This window comes from Rhineura floridana, chromosome 6 (genome assembly GCF_030035675.1).
Source record: "Rhineura floridana isolate rRhiFlo1 chromosome 6, rRhiFlo1.hap2, whole genome shotgun sequence".
NCBI classification, from domain to species: Eukaryota; Metazoa; Chordata; class Lepidosauria; order Squamata; family Rhineuridae; genus Rhineura; species Rhineura floridana.
In genome coordinates this window covers 147,533,727-147,559,721 of record NC_084485.1, presented here as the reverse complement: position 1 = coordinate 147,559,721, position 25,995 = coordinate 147,533,727, and the positions used below count along the sequence as shown (strand labels likewise).

At 44.2% G+C, this 25,995-nt stretch overlaps 1 protein-coding gene across 7 annotated transcripts in view; it reads left to right on the top strand.

The window, feature by feature from the left end:
• The window catches only part of HMCN1 (hemicentin 1), a 393,372-nt gene that overhangs the window by 302,086 nt on the left and 65,291 nt on the right, over positions 1-25,995 (top strand). For 6 of the 7 annotated variants that reach the window (XM_061634028.1, XM_061634029.1, XM_061634031.1 and 3 more), the window contains 7 exons: positions 3,854-3,998; positions 6,190-6,317; positions 7,372-7,528; positions 18,783-18,904; positions 19,418-19,582; positions 21,003-21,110; positions 24,620-24,757. In XM_061634028.1, the coding sequence (XP_061490012.1) occupies positions 3,854-3,998; positions 6,190-6,317; positions 7,372-7,528; positions 18,783-18,904; positions 19,418-19,582; positions 21,003-21,110; positions 24,620-24,757 (963 nt within the window). The remainder of the gene's footprint in view (positions 1-3,853; positions 3,999-6,189; positions 6,318-7,371; positions 7,529-18,782; positions 18,905-19,417; positions 19,583-21,002; positions 21,111-24,619; positions 24,758-25,995) is intronic. The other variant, XM_061634030.1, reaches the window with a different exon arrangement.

Sequence of the window (25,995 nt, the reverse complement as noted above, 5' to 3'; positions counted from 1 at the left end):
GGGGTCCATATCTACCCCTATCTGGACGATCTCCTAATACGCGCAAGGTCTAGGGAGCTTACTCATCGTCATCTAACACTCACGCTCCATATCTTACAGGCCCACGGCTGGCTAGTCAACTTCGACAAAAGCCATCTACAACCAACCCAACGCCTGCAGCATCTAGGGGCAATGTTAGACACACTGCAAGCGACTGTATTCCTGTCCCCAAATCGCATCACCGCTATCACAGACATCGCAAGGTCTCTGATGCACAAATCTTCTGCAGATGTCATGCTTCTAGCCAGGGCTCTCGGAATGTTGGTATCCACCATCCATATTGTGCCATGGGCTCAGGCACATATGCGCCAGCTACAGTGGGCCCTGTTGCCATTCCAACACGACATTGCCAACTCAAACCATCGAGCAATCCCCCTGAGTCCCACACTGCGCTTGTCTTTCCGCTGGTGGACAAGGGTACAACATCTCACCCAAGGCACTCCGTTCAGAGAACCCCACCGGACTGTCATTACCACCGATGCCAGTCTCCTGGGTTGGGGAGCCCACTGCAACTCCCAGTTTGTTCAGGGAGTTTGGAACACAGCAGAACAAACTCAAAACATCAACTGGCTGGAACCAAAGGCTGTCCACTTAGCTCTGCTTCATTTTCAGTCTCTCTTCCACTTGGACCATGTCCTCATTCGAACGGACAACACGTGTGCCAAATCTCATTTAAACAGACAGGGAGGCACCAGGTCCAGACCTCTACAGAGCCTAGCTTCCATCATATTCGACTGGGCAGAACAACATCTGCAATCCCTCAAAGCAGAACATCTCAGAGGAATTTGGAATTTCACAGCAGACTGGCTCAGCAGACAACAAGTCTTTCCGGGAGAATGGAAACTTCATCCGACTGTGTTCCATCTTCTCCAGCATCGATTCGGCCCCTTCTCAGTCGACCTCTTTGCTTCCAGTCGCAATTGCCAGCTACCCAGGTACTTCGCTCGATACCTGGACACGACAGCGGAAGCGGTGGATGCTCTGTCATTGCCGTGGCCGGAGGGACTATTATACGCCTTCCCTCCAATACCACTATTAGCCAAAACCTTGCAGAAGGTACGTCGCGAGAGGGCACAGCTGGTTCTGATAGCACCATATTGGCCCCGTCGACCGTGGTTCTCGGATCTCCTGGCACTGTCGGTGACGGATCCCTGGCCACTCCCAGTCAGGCCAGATCTCTTATCACAAGGCCCAGTATGGCATCAGGACCCCAAGTGGCTCAACCTAACAGCGTGACATTTGAATGGGGACATTTGAGATCGGCCGGCCTGTCAGACGCTGTTATTGACATTGTTTTGGCCTCGAGAAGACCATCCACCACTCGTATATATCAGCATACTTGGGTAGCATTCTCCAGGTGGTGTCAGTCTCAACACATCGATCCTTCCAAGGCTACAGTACAACAAGTGCTGCTATATCTTCATAGGGGCCTCATGTTGGGACTTAGACCCAACACATTACGTCGACATGCGTCCACCCTGTCGTCCATTCTTTCAGTATCTTCCACTGACGCCCCTATTGCCTCACATCCGTTTATCAAACGCTTCCTTAGAGGCACTGCTCTACGCTCGCCGGCTGTAGCTCACCGTTTTCCATCATGGAGTTTGTCAAAGGTTCTACAGGCCTTACAACGTCCTCCGTTTGAGCCACTCAGGACTGTGCCTTTACGTCTGTTGTCTTTCAAGGTCCTGTTCCTGATTGCGATTACATCGGCGAGAAGAGTCTCGGAACTGGGCGCATTGTCTTCTGCTCTCCACCTCTGTGTCTTTCACAAGGATTCTGTTGTGCTGAAAACTGATCCTTCATTCCGTCCCAAGGTCAATTCAGTTTTCCATTGCAACCAGGACATTGTTCTACCTTCATTTTGTCCGAATCCTACTCATCCGCTCGAGAAGGCTTGGCATTCGTTGGATGTTGGGAGGGCTGTCAAGACCTACCTGTCCAGGACCCAGGATATACGACAGACTGAGTCTTTGTTTGTATCCTTTCATCCAAGGTCTATGGGGCATAAAGTAGCTAATTCCACCTTATCCCGCTGGTTGCGTGCATGTATTACCTTAGCCTATGAGTCCCTTAAGATTCCAGTTCCGCCTAGTATAACAGCTCATTCCACTAGATCAGCAGCCACTTCGGCTGCTTTTGCTACTAACGCTCCTGTTGCCGATATTTGTAGAGCTGCTGTTTGGTCTACTCCACACTCGTTCATAAGGCATTATAAAATAGATCGTTATGCCTCTGCCGATGCCTCATTTGGCAGACGAGTTTTGCAACAGGTTCTTAATGACGACTAGTATGTGGGTGGTCCCTCCCGGTTATGGGCTGCTTTGGTACATCCAGCATGATGGCATTCCTCCTATGGAAAATGGACCATTGGTCTCACCTGAAGGGTGATTTTCATAGGAGAATGCCATCATGACCCTCCCAGTTGGAGGATAACTACATAATTTTTGGGATGGTTTATATATTACAGTTCGTCATTATATTATATTATATTACATTAAATTTTAATTCTCTAGTGAAGTCAAGACTTCTATTACTGTTTTCGCTAGGTTAGAGTCAGATATTATTAATGTTACTATTATTATGTTATGTTCTTGCTGCTAGGCCCGTTGGCCTTTTTTCCTGCATGTTTAGATATATCTCTTTGGACTCGCTGCGAATGAACTGGAGAGTGGGAGGGGCCTGACGCCCTAGTCTTGACTTCAGAAACATTCTTGCCTTTGGACGATAGGACGAGCTATAATCCAGCATGATGGCATTCTCCTATGAAAATCACCCTTCAGGTGAGACCAATGGTCCATTTTCCCCATCACGAATAAAATGTGTGTGATGACTAGAAGGTACTTCTTGCGGTAGGAAAAGCTGCTGTTTTATTTATATTTATTTTTTATTTTATTTGTTAAATTTTTATACTGCCCCACTAGCATAGCTCTCTGGGCGGTGTACAACAAAAATACAAATACATACAATAAAATTCCATAATATAATACAACAAAAACATAAATAAAAATAATAAATCTAAAGTCAATTACAGCAAACTTAAGAACTAAATTAAAATTAGATTAAAATGCCTTAGAAAAGAGGAAGGTTTTAACTTGGCGCCGAAAAGATAGCAATGTCGGACAATGTTTAAGGACAAAGCCAAGGCATCCCCAGCCATGTTTATTTCTCGGAGGCACATATATCTTTGGTGGTTATAAGTCAGGGATGGGGATCCTGTGGACCTCCAGATGTTACTTGACTATAAGTCCCATCATCCCTGTACATGGGCCATACTGGTTGGGGCTGATGGGAGTTTAAGTCTAGCAATTTCTGGAAGGCCAGTTTAGCCACCCTGTTAGAAGTTACAAATAGCCAAACCAAATGCTATCAAAATTCACTGCTTTCTTTTGTGATTAAACTTTGCATATATCCAGGAGCAGATCTTTGGCTATTTCAGTGAATCTTGCCCTCGCCCAGCTCACTGAAAATTTTTTGTGTCTTCCTGTCACCCCAGTCCATCAAATATTGAAAGCAGTAACACAATCTTTACAGTTAATCCAGGGAAATCTTCAAAACATCATCAGATTAGTATTACATGTAAACCAATTCACTGATATAATGTATTTTTATGCAGTGTGTTAACTGTCACATAGACATAGTGCCAAATTCTATGAACTAAAACAGATTTTTAGATGATGCTTGTACATTCAAGCCAACTTGTTATGGGATGGCAGAAAATCTGATGTCTAATGGAAGGGAAGCAGCCTACATTTCAACAAGTCATGGGGGAAACCGTCTTTCTGATGTTCCCTGGAATTCTCCCTTTATACAGTTGCTCCTACAATCAAAGATGGTCCTCAGACTGTGACTGTGAATATTAATATGTCTGCTGTCTTGGAATGTGTCGTGGAAGGCATACCAGCCCCCAGAGTTTCATGGAGAAAGGATGGAACTCTTTTTGCAGGAAACAATGCCAGGTGATGACAAATTAACAAAACAAGCAGACATTCTGTAGTCCCCTCTCTACATATTTAATCCTGTGTTTGCAATGTTGAGGGTTAAACCAACATTCGTGAGGGTACTCATTCTGCTGGAGCTGGATGAAATCACAGGAAATGTGTTCAGAAATGTTAGGGGTAGGGTGTGGGGAATGGATTGTTGGCTGTGAGTTTCATGGAAGTGTTTCACCTGGATGCTAAAATCCATCCTAGGCTCTAATATAGAGACTGAAAAGGCAGCAAGTCTTTGGCATGTGTGTGCAGGGATAACTGAGAATCTCATTGATTCATAACAGTGTTGACCCACTTCACTGCACAATATGCCAGAGATGTCTGTGCATGTGTGGGAAAGCCCAGTATCACAGGAGGGTATTCTGAAATCTCTGGACCCACTGAGTCTTGGTGCTGATTTATGTTTGTTTGTTTGTTATACTAATTAGTTGCGTTATGCAATCAGTCTCTAGGCCAGGAGTGGCTAAACATTGGCCCTCCAGGTGTTGCTGAACTGCAGCTTCCATGAACCCCAACCAGCCTGGCCAGTAGCCAGAGATGATGGGAGGTATAGTTCATCAAGATTTGGAGGGCCACAGGTTAGTCATTCCTATTTGAGGCAATATATTTATTCATTGTATCTATTCACACAAATAATTGGAACAAATTAAACCAGAACTATCAATAGAAGCTAAAATGATGAAACTGAGGTTATCCTACTTTGGACACATAATGAGAAGACATGATTCACTAGAAAAGACAACAATGCTGGGGGAAACAGAAGGGAGTAGAAAAAAAGGAAAGCCAAACCAGAGATGGATTGATTCCATAAAGGAAGCCACAGACCTGAACTTACATGATCTGAACAGGGTGGTTTATAACAGATGCTATTGGAGGTCGCTGATTCATAGGGTTGCCATAAGTCGTAATCAACTTGAAGGCATATAACAACAACAAATTCAGTTTATTCAGAATAGTACCAAGGCAGAGTCTGAAATTCAGATTAAATTGAATTTTGGCATCATCTTTATATTATGATGAGCTTAATTGAATTCTATACAGTTAAAACAAATGTTCATACTAGACCGAAGTGGCAACAACTCTTACTATGTAGCTGCTGATGTTCATTGCAGATAGTGGTAATATTTCATTTAGTTTTGTATGTGAATTTTTTTTAAAATCAGACTTGTAGGAAGAACATGGTACATTAAAAATGCTTTTTAAATAAGAGCTAATCAGATTTCCATTTGCCAGGGTCAAAGAGGGAAGGATTGTTCCTTTCATTCCCTCCTTACAAACTCTCCAGAATGTATCTGGCTGGCCACTGTTGGAAACAGGATGGAAGTCTGGATGGGCCTTTGGTTTCACTCAGTAAGGCAGAGGGAGCCAGCATGGTGCCCTCCAGATGATGTTCAGCTCCCTTCAGCCCCAGGCACCATGGCCAATAGTCGGGGTGATGAGAGTTGAAGTCCAACAACATCTGGAGGGTACCATGTTGGCTGCCACTGCAGAAGCCCTTATATTTAATCTGATTTCAACAGATACTATATTTTGACCCAAGCACTCAGAGCTGACAGAACTATCCAGTGTTTAGGTCTATATTACACAAGCAATGCATGAACAAATGTTAGATTTTTCTCAGTTCACAGAAGGGTCTCCATTTCTTCTCCACCTTCCAAACTACTGCCTTCAGCTTTGCTTCTCCCATAGGCTTGGCTGTTCAGCTTGCAAGAGCTTTAAGGCTGTAATCTTAAACATGTTTACTAGAGAGTTGGAGGACTTATTTCCTGGGAAAATATGCTTAGGATTATCTTGCAGAAGGATTAATTTTCCCTGGTCTATGTATCTGTTACCAGAAATACAAGTCATTTTTAGAGATATCAGTTTGAACCCTGCAGTTAGGAGGTATCCAGAGTAATTGTTTGTGTTGAGGCTTTAGGGTGGTTTCTCAATTTTCATGCAGGGTTTTTGTACACAGGTACAGATATCTCATGCCTGTTTATGAAGAATATATTCATGTTTTATTCACTTCTTGTTCCCTCCTGTGCTGCAATCAGGAACAGATTAGGTCTTCTACTTCAGCTTTTAAAACATTTTAGCTCGGTGAGTCATTGTGGCAAAACTGAGAACAAAGAAATTACTGTTGTATGTGTTTTGAATTCTCTATGTCTTGTTTTAGATACTCACTGTCAGACAATGGATCCCTTCATATACATTCAGTGCATGTTACTGACACTGGGCGCTACCTTTGCATGGCAACCAATGTTGCTGGCACTGAGCGCAAGCGGATCGATCTACATGTCCATGGTAACTATGCTGCCCTACAGATAAGCATGCCCCACAGAGGAAATGGGTTGGATCACAGTGACATGGTTATTCCTAAAGCTAAAAACTGTGGGCATAATCCATCCTAGCCCATGCACATTGCCTGTGTGTGGAGGGATCGCTATATGGCTCAATAGAGTCCTGTTTCCTTTTTGTTGCTGGCATGCTACGCCACTGTGGGGATCAGGGGGTTCTGCATACTTCCTGCATCCCCACTGAGAGCTCCCTTATGGCCTGGAACTTGGAACTCAAGCAGTATGCATCAGGGAGGTAAGAAGGCTAGACTGGGGTACATGAGGTGCGCATAGATCTCCTAGTCCCTGTGATGCTCCTTTGTGTGCATGTATCTGTGGTAGCCCACCAAGGAAGGAGAGGGGAAATGGAGTTCTATTGAGTCCTATGTATGATACTATTTATGCATGGATGGATTGGGATAGACTGTGCCCCATTTTCCTCATTAGTTTTATGGAGTTCATATGTTTGATAATACATTTGTGTTTGTAGTGTTGTGTTCTTTTGTTCAAGTGGACAGATATGAACTTCTCTGCAAAGACTTTTATCAGATACTGTGTTTTTAGTTTTATTTTGTTTAATTGTTGTTTGTATTTTAATGTTTGATAACATAGACATAAGTTATATAGTAAGGCTCTAATGCTTTAAACCGGGGGGTGGGGCATGGGTTGACTGCCCATCAACCTTGGACAGCATGGCCAGGAATGATGGGAGTTGTAGTTCAGCAACATTGGAGGGCCGCTCCTGCTTTATACACAAGCACATGCAAAAGCATTTGGACCTGTGACCTACACACTTGACAGTATCATTCAGTTCATTGTACAAAAATGGTAAAGAAGAAAATGCATATTAACAGCTTCTGAATCAGTGAAACTGCAGGTTTTCCTGTTTCTCCCAAAGTGTTGCTGTTTCTCCCAGTACTATTTTTCAAAATGTAAAATGACATCTGCACAATTGGTCTGCATCAGTAACTTGATAAACACTGTTGTGTGCTTCTTGTATGTATGTGTTTCCCCCAATCCAGTTCCTCCATCTGTTGCTCCTGGGCCTGGCAACATTACAGTAACTGTGAATGTCCAAACGACACTGCCATGCGAGACCACAGGAATCCCTAAGCCAGCCATAACCTGGAAGAGAAATGGACTCCTCCTTAATGTGGATCAGAATCAGAACACATTCAGGTGAACTATACTATATTTGTTGTTGTTTGTGTAGAGCCATTAGTATGCATTGCATTTTACAGAGAACAAACAAGTCTATGCCCTGAGGTGCATACATTTGAATTTTGGCAGTGGGGAGTTTATATTTTTAATATATTTATATATGAGAACTAACTGCCTAGACCTAACCCAAATAATTGCAACAAACCCTTCATAAATGGTATTTGGAAGTTATCAGTCATTATAGCATCTTTGGCAGTGTTTTCTATTTTACTCATTTTCATTAAAAACTTCCATTAAAAACTTCATTTTGAAAACACATCTTACATCTCTGCAATCTTAGATGCCAACTACAAAGACTACAAGCCATTTCTAGTTCCTAAATGCTTATGTCTTATATGATGCAAAAAAAATTATTCCTGGCTCTGAATTCCAGACAAGTTGTTGTTGTTGTTGTTGTTGTTGTTGTTGTTGTTGTTATTATTATTATTATTATTATTTGCACTTATATACTGCCCCATAGTCAAAGCTCTCTGGGCAGTTTACAACAATTCAAAACATTAAAAAATATATACAAATTTAAAAACACATTTTACAAAACAATTTAAAAACACATGCTAAAATGCCTGGGAGAAGAGGAGTCTTGAGCTGGCATCGAAAGGACAACAGTGTTGGCGCCAGGCGCACCTCATCAAAAACATCATTCATTCCTTTGGGGGCCACCACTGAGAAGGCCCTCTCCCTTGTTGCCAGACTCCCAGCTGCCCATGGAGTAGGCATCCGGAGGAGGGTCTTGGATGTTGAGCATAGTGTATGGGTGGGTTCGTGTCGGGAGAGGCGTTCCAACTGGTATTGTGGTCCTAAGCCGTGCAAGGCTTTATAGGTTAATACCAGCACCTTGAATCGAGCTCAGAAACATACATGCAGCCAATGCAAGTGGGCCAGAATCGGTTTTATATATTCAAACTGTCTGGTACCTGTTACCAATCTGGCCGCTGCATTTTGCACAAGCTGCAGTTTCTGAACCATCTTCAAAGGCAGGCCCAGGTAGAGCGCATTGCAGTAATCTAACTGGGAGGTTACCAGAGCATGGACAACTGAAGCCAGATTATCCCTGTCCAGATAGGGGTGTAGCTGGGCCACCAACTGAAGCTGGTAGAAGGCACTCCGTGCCACCGAGGCTACCTGAGCCTCAAGTGACAGAGATGGTTCTAGGAGAACCCCCAAGCTATGAACCTGCTCCTTCAGGGGGAGTGCATCCCCATCCAGGACAGTTTGGACATCCACCCTCTGGTCAGAAGAACCACCCACTAGTAGCATCTCAGTCTTGTCTGGATTGAGCCTCAGTTTATTAGCCCTTATCTAGTCCATTTTTGCAGCCAGGCACCAGTTCAGCACAGTGACAGCCTCACATGAAGAAGATGAAAAGGAGAAAAAGAGCTGTGTGTCATCAGCATACTGATGGGAACGTACTCCAAAACTCTGGATGACAACACCCAACAGTTTCATGTAGATGTTGAACAGCATGGGGGACAGAACTGACCCCTGCAGAACCCCATACTGGAGAGTCCAGGGTACCGAACAATGTTCCTCACGCACCACCTTCTGGAGCCAGCCCGCCAAGTAGGAGTGGAACCATCGCCATGCTCTCCCTCCCACTCCCAACTCAGCCATCCTTCTGGGAAACCAGGTCGATGGTATGGAAAGCCACTGAGAGATCAAAGAGAATCAACAGAGTCACACTCCCCCTGTCTCTCTCCCGACAGAGGTCATCATACAGGGTGACCAAGGTTGTTTCCGTGCCAAAACCAGGCCTGAAACCTGACTGAAATGGATCCAGATAATCAGTCTCATCCAAGAGTGTCTGGAGCTGGTCTGGGAATGGAACGTTTGCCAACAGCCTATAGTTATTAAAATTTTCTGGGTCCAGGAAGGGTCTCTTCAGGAGTGGCCTCTTTCAGGCCACTGCCTCTTTCAGGTGGCCAGGGACCACTCTCTCTCCCAGAGAGGCATTAATCACTTCCCTGGCCCAGCCGGCTGTTCCATCCCTGCTAGCTTTTATTAGCCAAGAAGGGCAAGGGTCCAGCACAGAAGTGGTTACATGAACCTGTCCAAGCACCTTGTCAACGTCCTCAAGCTGTACCAACTGAAACTCATCCAAGAAATTGGGACAAGGCTGTGCTCTGGATACCTCACTTGATTCACCTGCTATAACACTGGAGTCTAAGTCCTGGCAGATGCTGAAGATTTTATCCTGGAAGTGCCTAGCAAATTCATTACAGCGGGCCTCAGATGGTCCTACCATGTCCTTGGGACCAGTGTGTAATAGCCCCCGGACAATTATGAAGAGCTCCGCTGGGCAGCAGATTGATGATTTGATAGTGGCAGCAAAATACTGCTTTTTGCTGCCATCACTGCTCCTAGATACAGCTTACCATAGGCACTTACCAGTGTGTAATTGCATCCACCAGGAGTTCCTCTCCGTCTGGACTCATGCCTTCTCCTGTGCATGGAAAAGCTGATCTCAGGTGGGTAGCTAGCTCCACCTAGCAGTTGAAGGCAGAAGAGTGCTAAGGAGTTGTTTTTTACAAGGACTTCCTGCTCTACGCAGCTTTTTATTTCAGTTTTTCTTCTGCCTTCCCCCAAGAATGGTTGATCTAGCTCCTCTCTGTGTTCAGGCCTGTAGAGTTGGGTGTTTTTTTCCTAGTGTGTGTCTGTACCTTTTCCTTCCTTTACTGTTTTACTACTTGTGTCTTGTTTAAAACAAAAAAGGTGGTTTTTTTGGTCATTTTATGTTTCTCCCCCCCCCGAGACTTTGTGGCAGTGCTGAGCTGACCACGAAGCAGCCACCCCACCGCTTCGGTTGTGAGATCACTGTCTTCTTCGTTGGACTCCGCCCCCCCAGCCTCGTTTCTCAGGCATGTTTGTGCCTGCCTACTGGCAATCACCTGACCGGCCCCCTACTTTCACGGCATGAGCAGGGACACCTCTTGCAGCATGCTCCCCAGGACGCTGAGTGCCTGCCACCTCCTCCTTTATCCTCTCGCCCGTGGAAGGCCTTGGCGGGACGCTCCAGCCGCATGGGAAGCATATTCAGGGAGCTCCGCAGCTCATCAGCACCTGGCCTGGCTATTATCACAGTCCTTAGCCCCCATAAGACCCGCAGCATGGTTTTCTGCCCATGGGGAAGGCAACACGCAAATCGGACCACCCACCAAAGAAACCTACAACACTTCAGCCTCACACTACAATGGAAGTCGTGCCTCCACCATTATACAACCAGGCCCTAGGGCCTTTAGGTTCTATTGAATCCCAGGCGGATGTAGCCATAGCCTGCCCCTCTTCCAGCAGCCATGAGGTAGCTGAGGCATGTACTGTTGCGGGCAGGGTGGCTCCACAATGACTGGCATTTAAGAGAAGTAGGGGAACCAGTCACAACAGGCAACGGCCTGGTGATGCACAGGTGGCTGCACCAAAGGAGGCTCATAAAGGGACCTGGAATCCCTATCTGAGGAGGAAGGCACCCAATTCCAGCCCATCCTGGAGGCGATTTTTTTCTACATCGTCTTCTCCTGAGGAGTTTGAAGGCTTCCTCGAGACAGCTACGTCTCACCAAGCGTTACAGGAGAAGAGGGGTGAAGCATCCTTCATTGCACCCTCTTCACATCAGGAACTCCAAGTTCAGGGGGTGGTGCACAACCCACACTGTTCTCATGCTCAACCTCTACTGTTTCAGTTATCGCCGCACATGCTACAACAATTAAAGGAACAGCTGAGAGATTCTCTCCGAATGGATCTAGCCAGAGATCTTTCCACATCACCGGCTGAGTCTTGACACCCCACACAGGGCACACCAGCCACAGCACCCAGTCCGCCACCTTCAAGAGTGCAAGTGGTGCAGGGCCTCACTACACTCCGCTCTTCTTCAACCGCACCCCAACCACCGGGCAGGGCATCACCGGACCCTTATGCCACCTCACAGGGCAGGCATCCTCAACTTCAGGGGGAGGCAACAGTGGACCCAGACAACAAGCTGATTGTCCTCGATGAGGAAGAATGGAGTGGAGATTCAGTATCAAAGGAAGTAGTGACCAATAGAATTTTCCAGGAGGCTCAATTCCTTCCACTCCTGTGCAAGGCAATGGAAGCTCTGAACCTAAATTCTCCGGAAGATCCTCCAGCTCCCTCAGCATCTAGAATTTCGACTGTGTGTCCAGACCCAAAACCCAAGTGAAGGGTGCAAAAACTTCCATCACTGTTACCTAAAGTGATCAAGTCCAAATTTGATACCCCACTGCAGTTCAAGAAATTGGTTGCAACTACCAACAAATACTATATATTGGAACAACACATCATGGACCAACTCAAGGTTCCTCTGGTCGACGCCCCCATAGTCAATTTATTAAATCCTTCCTTGAACCCAAAAGACTCGGATGCCCACCTCAAGGATCCGTCAGAGCGCAAGCTGGATCTAGGCCTTAGGAGGATTCATGAGGCCAGTGCGCTCTCCATCAAAGCAGCAGCAGCCTCCTTGGTCTTTGCAAGAGCATCCCTGCTGTGGCTAGCGGACCTATTGGACGGCCTGCAGCAGGATCCTGCTCAAATCTGGAAGTCTTTTCTGCAAATCTCAAGAGCAGTAACCTTTATGGCAGATGCATCCATGGACGCCATGCAGTTTTCGGCAAGGTCATTAGCAGCGATTGTTTTCACTCAAAGGTCTCTATGGTTACTCCATTGGAAGGCCGATACTGCAGCCCACTCTAATCTCGCATCTGAGCCGTATGTGGGTGGCAAACTATTTGGCGACGCCGCCCTAGCTGGGGTCTTTGAGTCGAAGGAAAAGAAGAAATCTATGCCTTCTGCCAAAAAACGAGATAACAAAAGATTCTTCCGTAGATCTTTCCATCCTTATTTGCCCTCCCAGTCCTTTCGAGGCTCCAGGGCATTCTGAAGAGCAAAGGAGTCCTGTACCAGCTGTCCCTTCTGGAATAGGCAATGTACCCAGTCTAAAAGCCAACAACCTTTCCCCAATAGATCGGGTTTTGGATCCCAGTTTCGGGGGAATGTCCAGCCCAGAGCCGAAAGAATGAGGCTGGAGCGTGTGTGCAAGTAAATCTTGTTTTATTAGAGTAATGGATACATCAAAAGCATTACGCTTCATAGGAATTCCTAGGCTAACTCACTAAATCCAGACAAAACAGAAGTGCTCCTCGTTAGTTGTAGGACTGATCTGGACATTGGGAATTTACCTATGTTGGACGGGGTTGCACTCCCCCTGAAGACCCAGGTTCGCAGTTTGGGTGTGCTTCTGGATTCGGCTCTGAACGGCGGTATCCAGGAGCGCTTTTGCCCAGTTAAGACTGGTCCGCCAACTGCGCCCGTTTCTGGAGATATCTGACTTGTCAAAGGTAACACATGCCTTAGTTACATCCCGATTAGACTACTGCAACGCGCTCTACGTGGGGCTGCCTCTGAAAACAGCTCGGAAGCTTAAATTAGTTCAGAGAGCAGCAGCTAGAATGTTAACAGGAGCCGGCCTACGAGCCCATACAACTCCCCTTTTACAACAACTACACTGGCTGCTGATCTGCTTCCGAGCTCAATTCAAAGTGCTGGTTTTAACCTTTAAAGCCCTACACGGCTTGGGCCCTCTCTATTTGTCTGGGCATATATCTTCCTATGAACCCTCCCGGCCCTTGAGGTCCTCCGCTAATCCTTCTCTTGTGATTCCCCCAACCTCTCAAGTACATCTAATGGGAACCAGAACTAAGGCCTTTTCTGTTATTGCCCCCAGACTTTGGAATTCTTTACCGATAGAGGTGCGGTTATCTCCTTCTCTTGTTATATTCCTTCGCCAGGTCAAGACGTTCCTTTTTCGTCAAGCATTTAATTTGAGCGATGTATAGGATGTTTTTATTGCTTGACAGGCTCCTGCTACTGATATGCTTAGTTAATATTGTTTTTATTATGCTAATTTTAATCTTTATATGGGATTGTTCTTTGCTTGTTGTTCGCTGCTCTGAGTCCTCGGAGATAGAGCGGGTTATAAATGTTTTAAATAAATAAATAAAGACCCTAACTATACTCTAGGCATGCTCTGCAGCCTGTGAAGGAAGTTGACTCAGCGACCCCCCCCTGAAAGCAGCAGGCTTATATAGGACATGTTTTTGAACGTAATCTCTGACTCCTTTGCAACTCCTGCCTTTGCCCTGTCTGTTTCTCGTGGTGGCAGGAACGAGGAGACAGGGGCGGCGCCTCCACTTGCTCATCCGAAGACACCTGCTCCCGAGCAACAGGCTCGAGGTCAAGAGGCGGTGCCTCATTGGAATCCTCCTGGGAACTGCTTGGGAAAGAAGGAGTTGGCACTGCCTCTGAAACTTCCTCCCCCAAGTTCTCTGCCTCAATTGGGGGCAGTGCGCTCGGCTCCTCGGAAAGGACGTTACTCGTGGGAAATGGCTGAAGAGCAGGCTGCCCCCCTCCCGGACGCTCCTGTTCAGACACAACAATCCCCAACTCTGCTTCTTCTGACTGCAGAGGCGCCTGAAATTCATGCCTCCCCCCTTCCTGTCCCTTCTGAGTTGGCCGCAGCGTAACAGGGAATAAGCATCAATTCTGATGCCAGAGTCCCTCAGGTGGGAGGACACCTTCAACACTTTACCCACCGCTGGAGGGACACGTCTTCGGACCAATGGGTACTGCACACTCTCAGATATGGATCGAGGCTGGAATTCACCTCCCTCCCTCCAACCAAGTTTATCCCCTCCCCCCTCTCAACATCTCTGGACAAGCGGGAAAGGACTCTTCAAGTGGTTGCCCATCTTCTGCAGATTGCGGCAATAGAGCCCGTTCCAACAGTCGAGAGGTTTTCAGGAATCTACTCAGTATTCTTCACCATCACAAAAAAAGACGGAACTTTCAGGGCGGTACTCGAATTGAAGAACTTAAATGAGTTCATAAAATACCTCAGGTTCCGCATGGAAACTTTACTGTCCATCAAGGAGGCATTGAGAAAGGGAGACTTCCTCTCATCTATCGATTTGAAGGAGGCCTATTTGCATGTCCCTGTTTTTCCATCTCACAGATATTACCTCTGGTTTGCGGTGGGGGAGGATCACTTTCAGTACAGGGCTATGCCCTTCGGTCTGGCATCTGCCCCCAGAGTATTCATGAAGATCGTGGTTGCTCTGGTGGCACACCTCAGGACTTCCTTACCTGGATGACTTTCTGCTCTGGTCTCCATCCCTCCACAAGGCTTGGGAAGATCTGCACATCACCCTAGCATGCCTCAAGGATCACAGCTTCCTTGTCAACCAAACCAAGAGCCAGCTTTGTTCAGCCCACCACATAATACATTTGGGGGCCACCATAGACTCGGAGCAGGGACTCATAACATTAGCTCAAGACAGAGTAGACAAGATAATTACAGCTGTCACACAGCTCCTATCTTTGCCTTCGGAGGATCTTATGCATCTGGCAGTTATCTTGGGGTTGATGGTCTCAGCCTATCACACTACACCATGGACACATCACCACTATTGACCACTCCAGTGGGTGCTACTGCCTTTTCAAAGTGACATTGCAGCCAGGCGCCACCAGAAGGTAGCACTTTCACCAGTGGTCCGTCGCTCCCTACTATGGTGGGCGCACAAACCCAATCTACTAAGGGAGTACCATTCCAGGACCCTCCACGGACCCTGAACACCTCAGATGCCAGCCTGATAGACTGGGGGGCCATTTGCAATGGCCAGATGATATAAGGGATTTGGTCACCACAGGAGTCAGTACTTCCAATCAATCTTCTGGAGCTTTGTACAATTCGGCTAGCCCTGAGGCACTTTGTGGAGATCAAACAGTTGGGCGAGGTGCTGGTCAGGACAGACAACGTATCGGCCAAATTACATTTGCATCGTCAGGAAGGCACACTCTCCCCACAACAACAGAAGGAAGCTGCCCTGCTATTCCAGTGGGCAGAAGCACACGTGGACTCGATCCTTGTGGAATACCTCAAGGGGGAGGACAACTGCCAAGCGGATTGGCTCAGCAGACAGAAGGTGCATCAGGGACAATGGAAGCTTCACCCGTTGGCCTTTCAAAAAATAGTGAGATGCTTCGGCAGAGTTGAGGTGGACCTATTTGCCACACACCTCAACCGCCAGGTGAAAAGATTTTTCTCCAGATACGTGACACCAGAGGTGGAAGGCATAGATGCTCTGACGTCCCAGTGGCCCCAAGGATAACTCTATGCCTTCCTACCTCTTCCAATCATTCCCAGGGTACTTCAAAAGATCCAATTCTACTGATAGGTCCTTGGTGGCCAAGGAGACCATGGTTTCCGGAACTCATCGATCTGTTGATTGATCCTCCATGGCAAATTCCCCTCAGGGAAGACCTATTGTCGCAGGGACATCTTCTTCACCCAGACCCAGAATGACTGGCGCTTCATGTCTGGAGATTGAGAGGTGACGCCTCTTAAAATGAGGCATTCCAGCTCAAGTGGTGGAAACTATGATAGCCTCAAGACGCCCTTCCACAATTAGAATATATGAGACTACATGGAAGACCCTCTTGACGTGGTCACAAAAGAAGGGTTTAATTCCAAGGAAAGCAGATATAAACAACATTCTCTGCTTCCTACAGGATGGCTTGTCCTTGGGTCTTAGGCCAGGCACTCTCAGATGCCAGGCTTCAGCCCTTACGGCGGTTCTGTCTACATCTCCGGAGAAACCACTGGGATCTCATCCATTACTCAGGCATTTTCTACGTGGGGCAATGGCATCGGCACCTCCTACGATCCGTTGTTACCCAACTTGGGATCTACACAAGGTGTTAATGGCCCTACAAAAGCCCCCTTTAAGTCAAATTTCCCTACTTCTCCTATCCTTTAAGGTCCTTGTGGCCATTACTTTGGCCCAGAGAATGTCTGAGTTGAATGCTCTGTCTGTTGACAAGAATTTATGTGTGTTTCATAAGGATAGAGTAGTCCTACGTACTGTCCCTTCTTTTCATCCTAAAGTACTGTCTACCTTCCACTGTCAGCAAGAGCTGGTACTTCCTTCTTTTTGTCCTAATCCCACTCAACTAGTACAGCAGCCACATTGGCAGCATTCTCATGCCATGCATCTATCCCAGAGATTTGTAGAGCAGCTACATGGGCTGCACCTAATACATTTATTAAACACTATAAGATTAACAGATATGGATCAGCAGAGGCAGCTTTTGGGAGGAGAGTGCTACAGCACATTCTCTCAGATCACTAGTGTAATCAGCCCAGTGATGTTCCCACCCTACATGGGTCAGCTTTGGTATGCCCCACCTGAGATCAGCTTTTCCATGCACAGGAGAAAAGTAATTTGGTCTTACCGTAAAATGGTTTTCTCAGTGCATGTCAAAAGCTGATCTCAGGGCCACTCCCTAGGACAGCTGGGCTGCCATTACTGTCTTTTTCATCTTAGGCCTACAGCAGAGAGCATATGAGTGCTGTTGTCATCTGTTTCATGTCGATGGTTCCTATTATTTCTCTTTGTTCTTTCCTCCTGTTGGTTGGCTTGTTATCAAAAACTGAAATAAGGAGCTTGTTAAAAAAAAAACTCTTTAGCACTCTTCTGCCTTCAACTGCTAGGTGGAGCTAGGTACCCACCTGAGATCAGCTTTTGACATGCACAGAGAAAACCATTTTATGGTAAGACCAAATGTCTTGTCTCTAGGGTATACCATGGAGCCGTACAAGCTCTACACAGGAGAGGGCGCTCAAGAGCAATCATGTCAACCGCCCGGGTCATTTCTGTATTCAACAGTTCAACCAGGGTTTCAATAGGAGCGCCAGCCCTATCAGGAAAACTTCCCAGAGCCCTTTGGAAACCATCCAGATCCATTAGTCTCTGGGGGTGGACCAACTTAATAGGTTCCCCACCCTTGCAGAGGGGAAAAGCCACTCTACGTCTAAACTTCAGCAAGCAGTGATCTGTCCATGACAGAGGGACTGATGTAAGCCCCCCCCATTCAGATCACCATCTCCATGTCCAGTTGCAAAAACCAAGTCTAGAGTATGTTCTGCTACATGTGTTGGGCCAATCGCATATTGGGTCAGTCCCATGGTTGTCATGGAGACCATAAAATCCTGAGCTGCTCCGGATAAGGTGGCCTCGGCATGGATGTTGACATCCTCCAGAACCAGCAGGGGAATCTTAACAGTACACCTGAGACCACCTCCGTCAGCTCAGCTAGGGAACCTGTTAGGCAGCGGGGTGGACGGTACACCAACAGAATCCCCAGTCTGTCCCACTGACCCAATACAAGGTGCAAACACTCCAAACCAGTTGTCACATGGACAGGGTGTTTGCAGAGGGAGATGGAGCTCCTATAGACCACAGCTCTCTGACCCTCAGGTCTACTCTGATGCTGAACCAGGTACCCTGGCAGACATAGATGGGAGAGACTGACTCCTCCCTGCTCACCCACCCAGGTCTTGGTTATACATGCCAGATCTGCTGCCTCATCCACAATTAAATCGTGAATGAGGGAGATCTTATTATGCACCCATCTGTTGTTTAGGAGCAGCATATGGAGGTTTGAGAGCTGGCTGATAGGGCAACCAACAAGCCTGCGGCTGTGGGGAGGACCGGAACAAGGCACAGTTGATCTTGCCTAGGTAGATAAAGAGAGGCCAGGACTCTTCCTTAGATTGGATTTTTTAAATATTTTAGGAGGTATAGGATATCCTTTCAAAGGTAGAAAGGGGTGGATCCAACCCCAAAATAATATGGGTTACCAATCAATGTACAAATAATTATTCTTAGGTCCAGTTTACAGCCAATCCAGGACCCAGGCAGATCTAGGCTTTCCCAGAGGCCACTGGCTCTGACATGAGGTGATGCCATCATGTTGTGCATTGGAACATGCTGGAGTCATACCAATCACCATGTCACAAATTGGGGCCCATCCCATTCCTCTGTCTCATGACTTTCCACAGGCAGAGCACTTGTCTGGGAGGGGCCAGTTAGTAACATGAAACTGGCAAAGGCCAAATTCAGATTTGGACACAGACTGTGAATATTCTGGAGTTCAGTCTGAAATGAATCCATGAGTATCTGGGTTAGGCAGAAAACAACTAGGAGGTGGTGCATAAAATCCTTTGCCACTCTGATTCTACTTCACTATTGACCATCAGCGTTTGAATCTTACCATCTATGACAATAAGTTTAGTAACTATGGCATTTCCCCTCAAACAGTCCAACTGAACTATAACTGTTCCCCCCTTCTCTTGCTCTCTCTGCAGGCTTTTGTCTTCAGGGTCCCTGGTAATAATTTCTCCCACTGTAGATGACACTGCACTCTATGAATGTACGGTATCAAATGAAGCAGGCAAGGATCAAAGAGCAATTGCCCTTACTGTCCAAGGTACAGTATTGTGAAACTGTCAAAATGTCTTTTGCACAAAATAAGGGTCGAGTGATGTAATGGTCCTGAAGTGAAGTGTGTGGGTGTTACAAATCCAGACTGAGACTCTAGTTTGGGGGGGGGAGTAGTAGAAGGACTTTAAGCCTCTCACTATGGGCCCGATCTAGATCAGGGATCCTATGCCTACAATTTGAGTTGCTGAAATGTGTCCTACTGAAATGAATGGAATATTTTTTGGCAGTAGAAATTGCAAGGTTAAGGACCACTGATACAGACTGGGCTCCAAGCAAAAAATGTAAAACTCTCTGCTCTCCTCTCTAGGGTCCTGATCTAGATCATGAGCCTACAGTTTGTAGCTTTATGGAAATGAAACAAGCTCTTGTATGGTGTACATTGTATTGTATATTGTATGCCCTTCAGTTTGTGCTTATTATAGTGGTCATTTACTACAGTTCATTCAAGATAACATCACGACGATGTAAATGATCAGTAGTTTTATTTTTCTTACTTTAGTGCCACCATCCTTAGCGGATGAAGCTGCAGATCTATTGGTAACCAAGTTGTCTCCAGTAGTGATCCCCTGCAGTGCATCAGGTGTTCCTTTGCCCACAATCTACTGGACCAAGAATGGAATAAGACTTCTTCCTCGAGGAGATGGCTACAGAATTCTGTCTTCAGGTTTATAATGATTCTGAGTCACTTTTGGAATTCTATATTATTATTATTATTATTTCATTTTATTTTATTTTATTTCATTTTATTATTTTATTATTATTATTTAGATTTAGATTTAGATTTATATCCCACCTTTTCTCCCAGTAGGAGCCCACACAGCAAACAAAAGCACTAAAAACACTTTAACGCATCATAAAAACAGACTTTAAAATATATTAATTCCAAAACCATTTTAGGGATGGCAATGACAATTTCACTCTCAGATGGAAAGATCTGTCAATTTCAGTTCTCTCAGTTTCTCATTTTTTCCAGTCTTAAATTCAGTTCCCCACATTTCGGCAGCAATTTGCAATTTTTTAAAAAACAAAGGATCCCCATGAAAATTCTCCAGCATTTTAGTGCAAATTTCTCCTAATAAACACATTTTTGCAGGGAGCTTTGACTATTGTACAATTTTTTGCAAGCCATTTCACAGCATATAAAGCATTTCTGGTCATATAAAGCACGGGAACTGCATTGCAAAATTCAAATAAGTGCAAATTCTGAAGGATGGCTGTGTTTCAGTTCTCATATTGTTCTGGAAATTGTAAATTTGATACATTCAGCTTGAAATGCGAACTGAATTGTAATTCTCACTCATCTCTACTCTCAGCTCTTTAAAAGGCACCATCATTTCTGTTTGGGCCAGAGCCTGCAGCAGAATCCACATATTATTGTATTGGCCAACTCCTGATTCCAAATCACTGAAAAGTGGCATCAAGAGGGTGTGATTTGCAGGGGGAAAATGATGGACAGGAGGGAGAGGGTGCTTAATCGCTCCTGAGCCCACCCACCTTTTCCTTGCTGCACTTCCTCTCCGAGCTGCTTTTTCTCCAACCAGGTTCCAAAGCCAAAGGATAAAGTACTGTCCCTCCTGCCCATCCATATGAAGTGGAGAATTGACAGCCAGGAATTTGGATGCATAAGTTCACTAGTAACATATAGTTCTAACCAAAGGCTCCAGCCATAAATCAAAATACTCACATCCCTAAGAGCCACACGCTACATCTTATCTCCATATCTGCATATTTCTGTTGCCTTCTTTCAATCCTCCTTCAGTCAGTGTTCTAGTAAACTGTGCTACCCCAGTCTTGGAATTTAGCTTTGAGGAAGCAGAAGGTGGGTGGAAGAAAATATTCCTATTATGCTGGAACCTTTTCATTTAAGGCACAAACACCAAAAATGTCTCTAGGAAGGTGCTTTTGCTCCTCTCCCTGTGAACTTGTGCTGAAGAAGTTTCCACTAGTTGATGTACCAACTTCACTTTCTTGAAGTATCTGGGAGCTGCACTTGAACTGCCTGAGAGTTCCAAGTGGTCCATAATTACTGTTTGGCTCTTCCTGCTGTAGGATAATTCTTGACAGTTTCTCACCTCTTCCCATAGGTGCTATTGAAATAACTGCTGCTCAGCTGGACCATGCAGGACGGTACACATGCACTGCACAGAATGCTGCTGGTTCTGCCCACAGACACATGACTCTTCATGTACAGGGTGAGGTGGGAACGTGTATATTTCTTGCCTTTCTGAAAATGAATTTCCACCACAACTAAGGCTGGGTGAAGAAATGCTGCCATTTGAGGCAGGCAAGCCCTCTTTCCCTGCCCAATGAGAAGTTTACCCAGTCCAGCAGCGTGCCACTTAAAAAATATGCGGAGCTATATCACCACCTCCTCCAGGACCAGGTAAGCTACTCATCAGCTGGGGGCGGGGAGACAGTGCAAGTGACTGGGAGTGATGCACCCCTTCCTACCCAATGAGCAGCTTACCTGGTCCCAATGGTGACAAGAAGGTGTCTCCTTAAAATAGGATCTGAGCTCCCATTCACCTCCCCAAAGGCAATGCCTGGTGTCACACCAGCCTCACATCAGGCATTGCACTTGGGGAAATGGGATTTAAGGTGGCAACCACCTGCTATTCAGTGTTCTGGAGCTGAATGGAAGTTTGGCTCCACAGTAGAATGGAGTTGGCAGTGGCTAGTGGGTGAGCGGCCAGGCAGAAGCAATAGTGGACAGGCATTTGCATATAATCTGGCTTCAAGTATCCATGTTTATTCATTATATGGTTTATAAAATGGGAATATTTTTCTCTTGGTAGGCAACCTTGTAAGGATGATAGATAGATTTTATTACGACCATATGGTCAGCATGAAAACATTATAAACAACATATTCTGACAACAACATAGTCCAATAGTATTGGATACAAAGTTTAGTTGGTTATACATATACATGTTATAAAATAGAGGTAAAATAGATAAAATGTTATATGAGTATAAAAACAAATTTTTTTATAAAGTTTACTGAAAATTACAATTTATCATTCATTATGTCTTCAAAGTTAAAATCGCAGTAACTTGGTCTAGGAAATTTTTATAAAATTATTTCTTAATTTTTGTGCAATAAAGCTGAACTTTGCTAGTTGTACGGTTATCTTTGGTGATGTGTCATTTAGTAAATATTCTAGCCAGAATTGTTCATTTTTATGCTGGAGACCAGACAGTAAAGGAGTAATTAATTGGTGCCTTAGATTCCTATATATGGTGCAATGGAAAAGGACATGTGTGTTATTTTCCACGGCATTTTCCCCACAGGGACATAACCTATCTTTATATGGGATTTTAGAGAATCTACCGTCCATAACAGCTGAAGGGAGAGTATTCATTCTAATCCAAGCAAAGGCTTTGAGATATTTTGGCACTTCTAAATTCGTTAAATAGGACATTGGAATAAAGAACTTGGCATTATGCCTTTGATTTTTTACTAGGACTAGCTGTTGTTGAAAGTCTAAATCTTTCAAGCGCTGGCGAATATTTGCTAAGGCAGCATCATGTCCCAGGGAAAGAACATATTGGGTGGAAAAACCTATTTTTAATAATTTTTCAGTTACAAGATCCGCCCATGGCGACTGGAAGTTATCACTTAGGATATCAGGAGCAAGTCCTATAGGGTCAAAGATAAGTTTTAACCAGGCGTTGGTTCTTAAAAGCCAGATCTTAGTTTCAATTAGTAATACTCCCGTTTCCAGTCTCAATATGTTATTTGGGATACATGAAGGAATTGCCGTAATTGACCTCAAGAAAATAGTTTGAATTGATTCAAATTCATTGAATTTCAGATTTTTATTCGTTTGGGAACCAAAGGTCAGCTGAGGTATTACTTTGGTATTAAAAATTTTTGTAGCTGGTAGGAAAGCTTGTCCACCTTTGGAGAAGATGAACGCCAACAAAGTTTTCATCGTTCTTCGTGCATTTAAGACCGCAAGTTTATTTATTTATTTTTTTATTTAATTAAGCTTATATACCGCCCGACTAGCAACAGCTCTCTGGGCGGTGACAGCTCTCTGGGCGGTGGAACTGACAGCTACCTGATGCTTGGAATACGGATCCCAGATATTTGAATGAATTGACTTGTTCTATTTTATGGCCCTGTATCTGCCAGCGATAGTTTATCTTTTTGCGAGTAAAAGCAATTATTTTAGATTTCTCATCATTTATTGTTAACAGCTCGCTAGAACAATAATCTACCAGGCTGTTTAAAAGACGTTTCAGACCGACAGAAGTTCGAGAAAGTAGAGCTACATCGTCCGCATATAACAAAATGTTCCTTGATTTCTTAGCTAAAATAGGAGAATGGGCAGGAACAGATGCTAGCTGTTTTACTATATCATTGATGTCAATATTAAATAGAACAGGCGCAAGTACACAGCCCTGTTTGACACCTTTAGATGTTGGGACTGGCTTAGATAAATGGCCCTTAGCACTGCATCTTATTGGTAGTGATGTATTACTATAGAGACCCTGAATTAAAGCCAGGAGGCGTCTGTCCATGTCGAGGTAATTTAATTTCGACCAGAGACGGGGGCGAGATATGGAATCAAATGCAGCTTTTAGATCTATGAATGCTGCATAAAGGATTCCATTTTTTCTAGCTGCATATTTGTCGATTAGGTGATGCAATACCAAAATATGATCAAAAATTGATCGTTTGGTACGAAATCCTGCTTGTTCAATAGCTAATATCTTATTTTGTTCTAGCCATTCATTTAGTTTTATATGGAGATGAGCTGCGTACAGTTTACTGATTATATTTATCAGACTGATCGGTCTGTAGTTGGCCGGGTCATTGGCAGGTCCTTTTTTATAAATAGGAGCGATTGTAGCAAGTCCCCAATCTTCTGGCGCTTCCAATGTTGAGTCTATGTGTGTAAATAATGAGGCAAGTACAGGCGCCCACCAGTTTGCGTTGGATTTAAAACGTTCAGGTGGAATGTTGTCTGGTCCGGGGGCTTTATTGGGTTTCAAATTTGAAATTAGGTACATAATTTCTTGGTTACTAACCGGAGGCCATTCCTGGATGTTCTCATTTAACAAATATATCATTGGACTTGGATCTATACGATCTAAGTATAGATTGTAGAAAATTTTTTCCCAGATATGAGCTGGTACACTTACAGTATTTTGAAATTGTGATTTTGGCCAGTATGATGTGACAAGGCTCCAAAATTTACTGGAATTTTTTAATTTGGCAGCTTCAAGTAGATTCCGCCATAAGGAGTCTATTTCTTGTTATTTTTTATTCTTAATAAGAATTTTATAGTTTTTCTTTGTTTCACAATATTCTTGCAAATCCTCACGGGACCCTGTAGTAATAGCTCTCTGGTAGATGTTTGTCATTTGTTTTTTGATTAGAACACATTGGTCATCAAACCATGGTTTAGATTTTAATCGGCCAGGAGGTGCTTGGGAAGGCGAGTTTTTGTGAATAATTGTTTGAACATTTATCATGAGTTTTTGAAAAGTAGGAAAGAAGGTATTAGGAGAAGTGGATTCCAGGAGATCATTTTTTATTTTAAGAATGGGTAAGGAATGTAACATATTATATATCTCAATGCTAAGCTTAGGTAACCATTTAACCCTTGTAAGGATGCGTAATAACTGTGATAAAGCAAAAAGTATTTGGTGGATCAGTAATCAGCTCTTTTTTGCGATCTTCTGCATCTTAGAACCACCAACTATTCAAGTCCAACCTGGAACACTTGATGTTATCCTCAACAACCCAATTCTCCTACCATGTGAAGCAGTAGGTACACCACATCCTATAATAACATGGCAGAAGGAAGGGGCCAGTGTTAGCACAACAGGTATCTTGCTTTGCTTTATTATTTTCAGTTCTCCTTAGAGCATTTAGCAACATGCAATTGGAAGGGAACTAATGCCATAATTCTGTATCCTATAAAAGGTTATACATAGAATATCTCTCAGAGTTTGTTCACACATGCATGTTTATCACTGTGTGGTTGCAATATAAAGAGATGAATTCATGTGAGAATAGAACATTGTAGATCGATCTTTCATTATTATTATTAGTAGTAGTAGTAGTAGTAGTAGCAGTAGCAGTAGCAGCAACTGTAGCAGTAATAGTAGTTTTAATATTTATTAATATTTAGCGTTTGTAAAATTCCAAGCATTGAACAGATCAAATTATAGATAAAGGCAACAAGGGAGAGGGCCTTCTCAGTGGTGGCCCCCAAATTATGGAATGATTTTTATGATGAGGTGTGCCTGGCGCCAACACTGTTATCTTTTCGGTGCCAGGTCAAGACTTTCCTCTTCTCCCAGGCATTTTAGCATGTGTTTTAAATTGTGTTTATATTGTTTTAAATTTTAAAATTGTGTTTTAAATTGTTTTTAAAATATGTGTTTTAAATTGTATATTTGTTTTGATGTTTTTGATTGCTGTGAACCGCCCAGAGAGCTTCGGCTATGGGGCGGTATACAAGTGCAATAAATAAATGAATAAATAAATAAAACATGGCTACAATCCATAAACCAAATATACATATAAAACAAAACAAAAGCAAATATAAATAAAATCATCATAACTATAATCTCCCTGACGAGGTGCGCCTGGCGCCAACACTATTACCTTTTCGGCGCCAGGTCAAGACTTTCTTCTTCTCCCAGGCATTTTAGCATGTGTTTTTAAATTGTTTTTAAATTGTTTTTAAATTGTTTTTATATTGTTTTGAATTTTAAAATTGTGTTTTAAATTGTTTTTAAAATAAGTTTTTAAATTGTGTATTTGTTTTAATGTTTTTGATTGCTGTAAACCGCCCAGAGAGCTTTGGCTATGGGGCGGTATACAAGTGCAATAAATAAATAAATAAATAAACTAAAAATAAAGATAAAATCAATAAAACTTTAAAACAAATATAAGTAACTAAATTGTGCGTCTGGATAGGCTTGCTGAAACAGAAAGGTTTTCAGCAGGTGACTACAACAACAGAGTGAAGGCATCCGTGTAATGTCAATAGGCGGGGAGTTCCAAAGCACAGGGTGCTGCCTCTGTAAAGAAACAACTCATCACAAATGTGGAATG